Below are 11721 nucleotides of genomic sequence, written 5' to 3' on the forward strand. Positions count from 1 at the left end.
ATGCGTCAAGCCATAGTGAAGGTAATTGTCAACTATGGCTTAGAATTCAACAAGATCTCACCAGTCCTCTCAGACATGCGCAAGGCTGTCCGACGTGCTCCAAGGAATACTGCCCAACGCAGTTCGCATCACCTGCAATGTACACATTCTGTCTTTAGTGACATCTGGTGCATGCAGTTCCCTGAGGTGTATAGCCTGGTGTCTACCCTCAAGAAAAACTTCAAGCATTATCCAGGCTGTAAGGTCTGGTACAGGGAGTCTGTTGCCAGTTAACTTGAGGATTCACATACCACTATGCTGCTGCCACCAGAGCCTGTGCTCACAAGGTATTATTTGTGGTTCAGCATGAGCTGTTACCTCTCCAAACATATGCAGCACTACCAGCAGTTTGTGAGCAAGGAGCTAGAAATCACACCCAGCATGCAGTGCATGCTTAAGCATCATGATCTCTTAAGGTGGGATGACAGTCAAGATCAAGTAACACTTGTGGCTGAAAATGTCACCCAGTCCATGGAGCTTATCATGTGGTTTGAAGGCCAGCAGGTTGTGATCCACCACACACACAAGTTGATAGATTTGATAAGCTGGGTCAAAGACAGGACATCACAAGAACTGTAAAACAGTCCTCATGAAAGGCAGTGGAGACAGGAACTGTTCCAGGCAATAGCAGTGAAGCTGAATCAGTATTAGAGATACAGCCCATCAGGCTTGTATCACTTGGGCTCTTTCAGTCTGACTCACAGCTTTTAGCTCTTTCTTCCTCCCTTGTTTGATTCCTTCCTTCAAAGACCACTTCGCTGGGCTCCTTATTTACCCAACACCCTCTCTCATAACTTCTGTACTGGGTTGTCCCTCCTGCCACAGTCCCCTTACTCCTCCTGCCCAGTTTCTTCTCTGTATCGGCCTGCCTGAGGCAGGAACAGGACTCCCAGCACTTGCAAAGGACCAGGAAAATTCCTGGTTTACCCAAGTGATTTTTAGTCGTGAATCTCCTCACACCCATGTCTGCTTCAGGCTTATACAAAATCACCAAGTTTTAAGTTCCACTTTTGTTGAGTAAGACAAGGTCCCACACTCCATGTGGTAACATTTCTCAGTCTGCCAGTAACATGGGAACTTTTGAATGTTACATCTGATCAACTCTGATATATCAGGAAACATTTTATATATCAGTGGGCAAAATCCTTTTGACTTGGTGAAAAGCCCTGCACCTAGTGGCCAAAACCAACAACTTTAATTTGTGATAATTACAGGGGTGGTTAAAGAACCAGCTGCCGGCTGCTCCTCACACCCTTGGAGGTAATGAACATGCCCAGAATGCATTGCTCTCCTGTTGCTGGCTCCCATGGCCTGTTGATGCATGCATGCTGAGCAGTAGGACTGGGTCATGTTTGTATCTTCTGCTGCCGTGCGACCACACTCAGCACTAGCATGAGTACAGGGGATGAAGCCAGGAAGATGCAAGTCTTCCTGACATGTTCATGTCCAGGTTTTTCTAGATAGAAGATTTGGGGCTTTAACAAAATACAGAAGTGGAAGTTGATATGTTGTGAGTTCAACACCACCACTCTGGACACTCCTGGGTTGAACTAACAGTTAGTTATTATAATAATTCTCTGGAATCACATCCAGGGTGGATCTTAACAATTGCCCTCAGTATACTTGCTCTGCCTCGGACTTGACCCAGTCCAGTCCTGGGGAGGGAGAGGAACCATGAATGCCTCTCGCTCCTCAAGGTAGAGCACATAGAGTCCCCAGAGATGCAAAACTGCCACAAAGCAACTGCACCCTGCAGTGCTGAACATGGGGGATTTGGCCTTCAAGGGACAGTGCAAGGAAAACACAGTAAGACACAACGTAAGTGTCTGGTTTTCTTTATTTTTTCTGAAAAAACAAAAAACAATGTTTTAATGCCAATGAACCTCTTTGCCTTCCTGTTGTACATTCAGCCAAGCTTTCAAACTCCTGTTGCCAGCTCCCAGCCCCAGGCCAGTGTTCTCAGGGAGCCTTGTTCAAGTTTCTGGGCCTGCAAACACCATTTGCCTGGTCCAGAGGACGTAAGACCTTGTTGACTGGCATCAGTGCTTCACCACTGAGTCACGCCCTCATCCCAACTTGGCTCTGTTGAGTCCCCACCATGGAGCACTTTGGCATCATGTTTGTTTGTCCCCTGCTAAATCCTGATGCTTTCAAGGATTCAGGGCTTTCTCCTGGCTTCCAAAGCTGATGCCAAACTAGAGTCAGGAGCAGAATAGACAAATGACTAAAGCCCTTGCCCTGATAAACACCCTAGCCTACATCCCTGGGCTGGCCCCATCCACTTTTCTAGACTAGATTGGGCACAGGGAACCCTGCGCGTTCTTCCTGAGCACGGCCAGGACTTGACCCCTCACAGCTCCAGGGAATCACAGTCATTACCAAATCATAGCCCTGGGACTCCAAACAAATACCTCCATCCTGGCAGGCATCACTAGGAGCCAGCTCCACAGCCTGGCAGAAGAGTCTGTTGTTTGTATCCCCAGCAGGTATTTCAGTACTACTTATACCCTACTATGTTTAGCCTAAATTTGGAGATCTACAGCTGTAGTGACAGGATGCCCAAATGTTATTTATAGCCCCAAGATTTCCACCCTGACCGGGCTGATCTCAGCTGCATTGAAAAACTCCCCTCACTTGGAGGCCAACCATCACAGGGCCACTGTGTCATGTTGACGAAACCTGTTCCTGTACAGCTTTTTTCATGACTTATCTCAGTGGTGCTGTTTGTACTGGTGGGGTCTAAGAAGCTGCAGCAGCCATTTCTGGAGCCCTGTTACAAATTAACTTCCCCACACAGTGCATTAGCAAAAGCCAGGCAGAGCACCTTCTGAAGCTTGTGACAGTCTCTGGGATGAAACGACCACAATCTTCATCCCAAGACCTTCCTGTGAGAAGCCCACCTCTGCCCCACACCCTGTTCCCCTGCTGCCCAGCCTCCTGTCGGTGCTGAGGCCTTCCCCTTGACTGTGCCAGGGGGAGTTTTGGAGAGGTAGGGGTTGCTCCTTGTGCATGGGGAGGGCTGGCCCCTCCATGAAGACCCTGAGGCCTTTCTGCTGTCACTGTTGCACAGTCCAGTATCAGTGGTGGCCTCAGCTTGCATGAGTCAGAGCCTCACGCCAGGTGTTTGCATTGCCCGAGCAAAAAGGTAAACAGCACACACCTCCTGCACAGTTTCTGCTTGGACTGCCCAGATAACAGTGTCTGAGAACATGGCTGGGAACCCACTCTCCAGCTCACGGCTCTGCTGCCTAGCTTTGGCCTTCACCTTGCTCTTTGGTGAGTGCTGGGGACAGACGATGCATGCGCATGGTGGGTGTTTGCCTGGGACTGGGTGCTATGGGTACTATTAAGCACAGGCAGGGAACCCTCCTCACAGATCTGAATTTTGGGTATGTAAGTTCTTGCTCAGACTCCAAGAGCCCCATTTCACCTGGTTCTGCAGATCATAGCCTCCCTAAATGCTCTGCCTAGTCAGTCATGTTTCCATTACGGGAGTGCCCAGGATTGGGACCCAGCACTTGGCAGGATGCTGATGTCCTAGGCACATCCCTGCTGCTTCCACACCAAGTTTAACAGGCTGGTTAGCACCGGTGGGGGGAGGGTCATAGACTTTTCCTGGATGCCTGGCTTCTGGCTGGGTTAATCTGGCTGTGACAGCATGCATTTAACCCAGAGGTGGGCAAAATATGACCCGTGGACTGGATCTGGCACACCAGGTCATTCTATCCAGCCCAGAGGGCCCCTCCAAAAAACAATTACTGGCCCACAGCTGCCCCTCTGACATCCAGTGGGAGGCAGGCGTTCAGAGCTTATGTGCCATCAGACCAGGCAGGCCCTGTGCCTCCGCCTCCATGGGGCTCCCAGCACTCCAGCTGGGAGCCCCATGTGGAGGCACCGAGTGTGATGGCAGAGCTGGTGCATGGGGAGGGGAGGTCCTGCCTGCAGGGGGGCTTGTGGGTGGGTGGGTGTGGGTTTTATCATCAGTGGGTGTAGCCCCCCAATGGTGCACAGCCCCCTCCATCACCAGTGGCGGCAGCAGCAACAGCAGACCCTTGGGGTGCTCATGGCCCAGAGCAGCCAGAGCCCACCGACAGTGCATGAAGCCAGCCTGGCCTCATTCGCTGGCATGCACTTTTGAGCCAGACCAGACTGGCTCCGTGCCAACACATGGGGCTCCCAACACTGCAGGCAGGAATTGTACGCCATCAGGCCAGGCCAGGCCAGCACCGTGCCTCCACGTGGGGCTTCCACTACTCCAGCTGAGAGCCACACATGGTGGTATGGAAGCTGCCCGACCCGACAGCGTACAAACTGGACCCTCGCCCTCTCCATTGCCCAGCTGGAGGGAGCCTGGATAGTTTCAGCCACAGTTATAGGGCGTTCCCCAGTCCCAACCCTTTGTTCAGACCACCTGGACCTGGCTACTTTCTAGCTGCCAAACTCCTCTGACCTACCTAAATCCAAGTCACCCAAACTGTGGAGTAAACACGGCTGCAGCAGGGATGTGAAGAAAGGGAACAAGAGGGACAGCATGAGACCCCCTCCTTCACAAGCCACTGGGCTGGGCAGCAGCAGAAAGGAGGAAGGGAAGAGGGGTGCATGTATACATGTGGGAGAAGCAGGAGTGCACACATGTGGGGTGAGTGTCCAGGGGTGCAGCGTGCGGGGTGAGGACAGAGAACATGCCAGGGCAGTACAAGAATTACCGGGATATCCCAGTTTCATGGTCTGTCTCTCCCTCACAGCATAGCTCCACCGACTCCAGCAATCATTCCTGGCTTACATGGACCCGAGTCAAGAATCCAGCCTCTGGCACTCCCCAAATTTGTCCCTCCTTAGGGCCCTTTCAATGAAGTTGTGCAAGGGTCTAACCACCCCACCACAGGCTAAGCATTGCCTGCTACTTTTGTTTAGTGCTCCTTTTGAAGCTGTGCCCCTGGCCAGCCAAGATATAAGGGGCCTAGCAAAGAGGCAAGGGCATATGCCAGTGGGGCAGAAGCTTTCCCACAGCACTACAACCCACAAAAAAATGAAGAACTGCACGCAAGGGACAGTGACTGTTTCAAAAGGGACACTGGCAATTAGATCACTATGCTGGGAAGCCAGAGACACAGAGTCAAACACCCTGTGGACAAGGGAGAAGGAGCACTAGCTCCCAGGTTTCTTGTTTCCTAGAGAAGTGCCCTAACCCCTCACCTACTGATACCAAAACATGGTAGGATCTGCCTTCTCTTCAGTTCAAGGGTTGCCAGTCATACATTACTGGCCAACTACATTTTCAGGACTTAAATGTAAGTACAAGTTCAGAATGGGTGGATGTATTTGTCCAGCTATTGTGTAGCTTACTACACATGCTCACTCTACACTTCCATGCTTATGCATCCACACTGCTGGGTGTAGCAGGCTCAGGGCTCCAGAGTCAGATGCCCTCTGGCAGTCAGTCTACTTGGTATGCTCTCTGGTCTCTGCATCACCTCCAGCTGTTTCACCTGCCACATTTTCAGTACTGTATGTATTCAAGAGACTGCTCTAGCGGCAGTCTTCCAGGTGTTTCCTTCCTTACCAGTTTGAACATTCTTCCAGGCTCTTTCTGGTCAGCCCTACATCAGCTCACTGGGCTCAAACACCATCATCAGCTACCCCCAACCACCTATCATGTAACACCCTCTGTTGGACACTTTTACTGGGTCCAAAAGACTATTACCCTTTTTTGCAAAAGAAATATTCAGCACCCTAATGACTTCTTATTCACCCCTTTCTAGCCACCCCATGCCTCATAGCCCAACACATAATCAAACAGCAACATAAACCTTAAGCCTGTTTAACTTATCTACAGGTGAAATTCTTCTCCCACAAGGATCTGGGTCAGAATATGATTTCTAGCCCAAAAGTCAGGCTTATATTGCCAAGGTCCCCACCCCTCTTCCCATCACCTGATCTCTGCTGCTCTGGACCAGGCAGAGGGCTTTTCTATTACCCACTCTGCAGCCTTTTTTCACTGCAGCTTGGTCTTTTGTAAGCTACCGCTCTGCACTGCCTTGCAGCCACTTAGCTCTGCTGCGTAGCTTTAGTCTCAGTAACAGGCACAGGTCCTCCTGTTACAGGGGGTAATACAATCACCGCCTGTGTACAAATGACAAATAGGCCATTTACATGATTAGAAAACTGCTATTTAGAAGCAAAAAGAGAAATAGATTTCTGCCCTACATTTAACTGCAGTCTCTTGAGAAGCCACAGTGAATACAGTTCTCTCTCTTGGGTGTTCCCCACTTCTCTTGCTCTGCCTCCTCCTATGTATTCACCAGTTTTTCTACATAATTAGACTTCCTGCCCCTGAAATCTAACACCTTGTCCTGCCGTGCCCTGCCAGTCTTTTCCTTCTGCTCATGGTCAATACTTCCTGAGCTCTTGTTCTAAGTTTTCTTTTGATGTTCCTGCCCAACCACGTTCTAGGCAATTCTGAGCAGACAGGACAGGCCCCGGCCTCAGAAATCCAACAGGACAATGTGTCGGGGGAGAAACGAGCAAGGGCGATCTGGGGGTGGGCCTGGACGTGTCTACATAGTGAGATTAGGCAATGATTCCACTCCTTTATGTACATACCTGGGCAAGTGCATTCTGTGCCTAGGATTTAGAGATATCATTTACATTCAAATAAGCTTCTTTCTTGTAAGAGGTGGATAGAGGAATCTGAAGAACCTAGGGGGTGTAGTTCTCAGTATATGGCTATATAGAAAGTGTTGGGGAGCCTTTCCTGTGGTTTGGGTTTATCTAGTCCAGTGATTCTCAACCAGGGTGCTAAGGCAGTCTGGGGTGCCACATGATGCTTTGAAGTGTGCTGTGAGGTGTGAGGGGATAAGCAAATAACCTAAGTAGACATACACAGGTTTGGGCTTCTGCAAGGGGGTAAGCACTGTAATATATAAATTAGTTTTTGAAACTGGATGCCACTGAATTTGCAAAAGTTATGGAGGGGTGCCTCAAATTCAGTGAGGGGTGTCTTGAGTCCAAAAGGTTGAGAATTATTTCCCTAACCAAACAGGTACCTGGTTGCTAACACATAACAATGAGTCTTTGCTCATTACATTATAGCCACGATGTGAAAGAAATACATGGACCAAATAACAGTGTTGTTCTGATTATATGCCACATACGAGGTCTAGCCACATGCCTCCCTGGTCTAGGTAGTTTGAAGTCATTTCAAAGACAGAACGCAGCGAGCAATAATAGAGGGTTTGCAAGCTACATGAAGAGCACTATCCACTCCTGTTCCCTGACATTCAACCGCACTTGTTACCCATCAGAGCTGGGGGTTAAATCTCCCCTTTGCATACATCATCCAGTAGCTTAAAGTATGCAGTGAGTTTGCCCAGAGAGGTTCCCAGGGGTTCCTCGCTCAGTTCTTTTGCCTCACACTGCTGCTGCCCACTGTTGCTGAACCTAGCTCCTGACACTGCAAAGCAGGTTGGAGAAATCGTGCTTTTCATTATGCTTCACAGTGCATTATGTTTCACAGTGTCAAGCCAGCAGGGCTGTCTTCTTGCACCTGCTCTTCCTTTCATCCAGAGGTCACTGTCCATCTTTCCTCCCCCGCCTTCCTCCCTTGTGATGGACCCCCTGCACGAACTCCCACAAAGTTTGACAAAGCAGAAAAGAAAAAGAACAAAACAGTTTCTAGGATCATGATTTACCTGAAGTGCATCAGCTCTTGTGATCAGTAGCAATAATCAATATTTATTCCCGGGAGCTGCCCACAGTCCCTATTTGGGAGCAGGGCACCACTGTGCTGGGCACTGTACAGTCAAAGAGCAGTGGCAGTCCCTGCCCCAGAGAGCTTGCAATCTTGCAGCAATTTCTAGAGGCAGTAACTTGTTAGAGCCTGATTGTCCTCAGGAAGGTGCAAATATGTGGTAAATGCCCAACAGGCTTATAGTCAGAACAAGAGCTGCCAGAGCGGGGAGACTAGTGAGGTGCAGGGCAGTGGAAAGCAGGCCAGGATGGTAAAGGAATAGAGGGGTTTAGCACAGACTAACCACATGAACAATTCTCAGCCAGTGGTCACCAGTCACCCATGGCATGGCTAGTCTTAGCTGGCACTGCCTGGCAGGCCATATGGTGAAGAGGAGTACAAAGAAAGACAAGGTGGAAGATGGTTTTATAGATTTTAACAGGGGCTTCCACTCATGTAAGGGCAAGTCATCACCCCTTCCAGTTCTAGGCTAGGAGTACCATGAGCTAACACACCCCATGTTTTCAGAGGGCACCAGTTTAGGGTTCTTGAACACCCTGGCGTCATGGATATTGCCCAATCACCTGGTAGTCATGTGGATGAGCTATGCCCAGTGATCCATGACACCCTGCAACACAATGTACTCTGAGTGACTATGCACTGGGCATAGGATGGCAATGTGGGCACCATCAATGGATGAGACTTTGGTGCAGTTCAGAAACCCCATTCAGGCAAATCTGGCAATGGCACTGAGTAGAAACCTGGGCTCAGATACCCTTAAAGGTCCACTCAGATACCTTTAAAGGTCCACTCAGCTATCATCAAAAGCCTCCAGGGGGTTGTGGATGAGAGGCTGAGAGGCATGCTGGGATGCCTGCTCTCCAGCCCCTTGGCTGTAGTATACCTCAGCAATACTGACTACAGCATGGGTTTTAAATGCTCCAGTTGGAAGGGGCTTGAACATTTATCTGGTACTGAAATGCTCCAATTTAGAAGTGCTTCAAATGACTGGGGGATTTGTAGTGGACTAGCTGGGAAGGGCAGGATTAAATCATGGAGGGACAGGACAAGAGATCTGTGCAATCTGGCTGGATTAGGCTGGAACAGAATTCCGTAGTTCTCCAGTCCAAGACTGTCCAATTTATTTGCCCTGCAAGCCAGATTTAGTGGACCAGCAGCCTGTCAGTGTGGCTACTAGAGCCATTGAGTTGGCATGGCTCTGGAACCCAGACTGAAGACCCTACATTCAGCGGTGGGCAAGTGGGTGCAGGGGCGGTGTTCACTCCCTGGGGTCCAGAGCAGTGCCAGTGTAGCTGTCCCAGCAGCTATAACAAGCCCCACAGACTGCAGTTTAATCCTTCACAGGCTGCATGCAACCTGTGGGTTGCCAGCTGGACAGCCTTGCTCTAGTCCAGCCACCTTCACAGATGCAGACAGAAGTCTATCCAGCCTGTTCTTGAATACTTCCAATAATGTAGATGCCACGGTTTCCCTGGGGAGCTGGTTCCAGCATCCAACTGTTCTGATGGGAATATTGTTTTGTTTTTTTCTGGGATTTAGTATAAACTGATTTCTCTTGTGTCCTGGCTGCTGTGGCAAGGGAGAACAGTTGTTCTCCATCTCCTTTATGGCAGCTTTCAAATACTTGATAATAACTAAAATGTTCCTTAAGCTGAGAGAAGCAAGGTTTTGTGGTGATTTCTTTTATTGGATCAATATATACTTGAGAGAGATGTTAGACAAGCTTTGGGGCACAGAGCATCCTGTCTCAGTTCTGGGGAAGAAGCAAGAAGTCCCCACATTTGTTCAATAAAAGATATCACCCAAAGCGTTGTTTCTTGCATATTTCCCAAAGCGTTGTTTCTTGCACATCATGGTTACAGCAACAGTCCACCACTTCTTAATCTCCTTTTTTCCAAGCTAAACACGCCTTGCTCCCTCATCCTTTCCTCATGTGAGTTGAACTCCAAACCCTTTGGCCTGTTCATCTGATGTTCATCTGATGCAGTGGAAAATGCAGTCGGGGAGAGCACTGGAGAAGAAACTGCCATAAAGTAATGTGCAAGAAGACTATGTTAGGAGCAGCATCTGGAAAAAGGGTGGGGGCAGGAGGCTGCAGCAGATGTGCAGTGACATGCTAGAGATGATGGAACCATTTTTTCTCCTGAACAGATTCTGGGCCGTGCGTGGAGGTGACGATACCAACAGACCAAGTGATGCAGGAGGAAGGCTCCAGCGTGGAACTTCGCTGTCACTATAAAACTTCAGTCAGCAAGAACTTCCTACTGGAGTGGAGGTTTGCACCAACCTCAACAGCACCAGAGATGGGGAAACAGGTGAGGGACAGGGGCTGGGGCCTTGGGACATGGGGGTTGCTCCAGAGGTGGTCTCTAAAGTATTCCTGCTTCCAGCCCAGGACAAGCCAGATGGGGGAATTCAAGACTCTGCCAGGGTGGCAAAGATATGATGAAGGAGGTTAATGAAGCTTATAGCTCCCTGCTGAACTGCTGGTTTGCCTGTAACATTATAGGACAACAGGAACAAGCCAGGGGGACCTTTTCATTAGCACTAGTCAATATTTTTGAACCAATTCTGAAAACAGTTTGGTTTCAATGAAGTTTCCATTTTTTTCAATTAAAAAAGGACTTTGAACTGAAATGAAAATCTTTGTTATGTTCCCAAATCTTTCCTTGAGCCAAGTCAATATGGTTAAAATGTTCTAATGGAAATAATAGTAAGGTTTTAGCTTGGCTCTAATTTGACTGAGTCTTGGGGATGCTGCCAGCATGAAGCGGTCCTTGGGTCTGAGTGACTTGTCCCTGGGCTAGCATTGGTACCAGTGAAATTACTCACCGCCTTGTAGGGCTGGAACCAGGATTGGCTGAGGAGTCTAGGGAAGGCAGGGGGTCAGAGGCACATGCAATAATGCAGTAAGAATGACAGTTGCTTGCCTGGCGCTGAGTGGCCTGCATGATGGCACTGTTGTTTCAGAAACCTAAAGAAAACAGCCAATGGGATCCATGGAGGCAAGGACAGTTTTATAATTAAAGCCTTCAGCTGAAGTTTATGCTAGCTAGGTTGCATACCTGCCTCTGCCACAGGCTTTCCATGTCACCTTTGGCAAGTCCATTCCTCTCTGTGACTCATTTTCCCACCTGCATATCAGGGAAGACACTTCCCAAGCTGTCAGAGATTCTGTGGTCACAAATCCATCAATGCCTATGAAATGCTTAATGTGACAAAGAAGAAAGCCACTATGAATCACAGGAATTCTCATAATGGATCAAACTAGTGATCACCCCCAGTGGCCTTTCATACAACAGTTTTATTTTATTCTGCTCTATACACACACTTATACCGTGCTCAATGCTGCAGTCTTTGTAGCTGTGTGTTAAACAACAGTACTAATGTCTCTCTCCCCATTTTCTTATCTCCTCTCACACATGCCAACCACCCACCCACACATTCACACACCCCCTCAAGGCTTTTGATACAGTCTCCCACAACATCCTTGCAGGCAAGCTAAGGAAGTACGGGCTGGATGAATGGACTGTAAGGTGGATAGAAAACTGAATGGAGCATCAGGCTCAGAGGTAGTCAGTGGCTTGATGTCTAGTTGGCAGCTGGTATAAAGTGGAGTGTCCCAGGGGTCAGTCCTGGGATCAGTTTTGTTCAATATCTTCATCAATGACCTGGAAAATGGCATAGAGTACACCCTCAGCAAGTCTGCAGATGACACCAAGCTGCGGGGAATAGGGTTAGGGGAGTAGGGTTATGCTGGAGGGTAGGGTTAGGATTCAAAGAGACCTAGACAAATTGGAGGATTAGACTAAAGGAAATCTCATGAGATTCAATAAGGACAAGTGCAGAGTCTTGCACTTAGGGCAGAACAATCCCATGTACCAGTACAGGCTGCAATCCAATTTCCTGCAGAAAAGGACCTGGACGATAAG

General features: G+C 48.9%; 1 protein-coding gene across 1 annotated transcript in view; it reads left to right on the plus strand.

Moving 5' to 3' along the window:
• The window catches only part of VSIG2 (V-set and immunoglobulin domain containing 2), a 33782-nt gene continuing 22061 nt past the window's right edge, over positions 1-11721 (plus strand). The window contains exons 1-2 of the mRNA XM_019508377.1: positions 1-238; positions 9941-10104. Coding sequence (XP_019363922.1) covers positions 1-238; positions 9941-10104 — 402 coding nt within the window. The remainder of the gene's footprint in view (positions 239-9940; positions 10105-11721) is intronic.

The sequence above is a fragment of the Gavialis gangeticus genome, unplaced genomic scaffold (assembly GCF_001723915.1).
Source record: "Gavialis gangeticus isolate Ggan-Ray unplaced genomic scaffold, GavGan_comp1, whole genome shotgun sequence".
NCBI lineage: Eukaryota > Metazoa > Chordata > Crocodylia > Gavialidae > Gavialis > Gavialis gangeticus.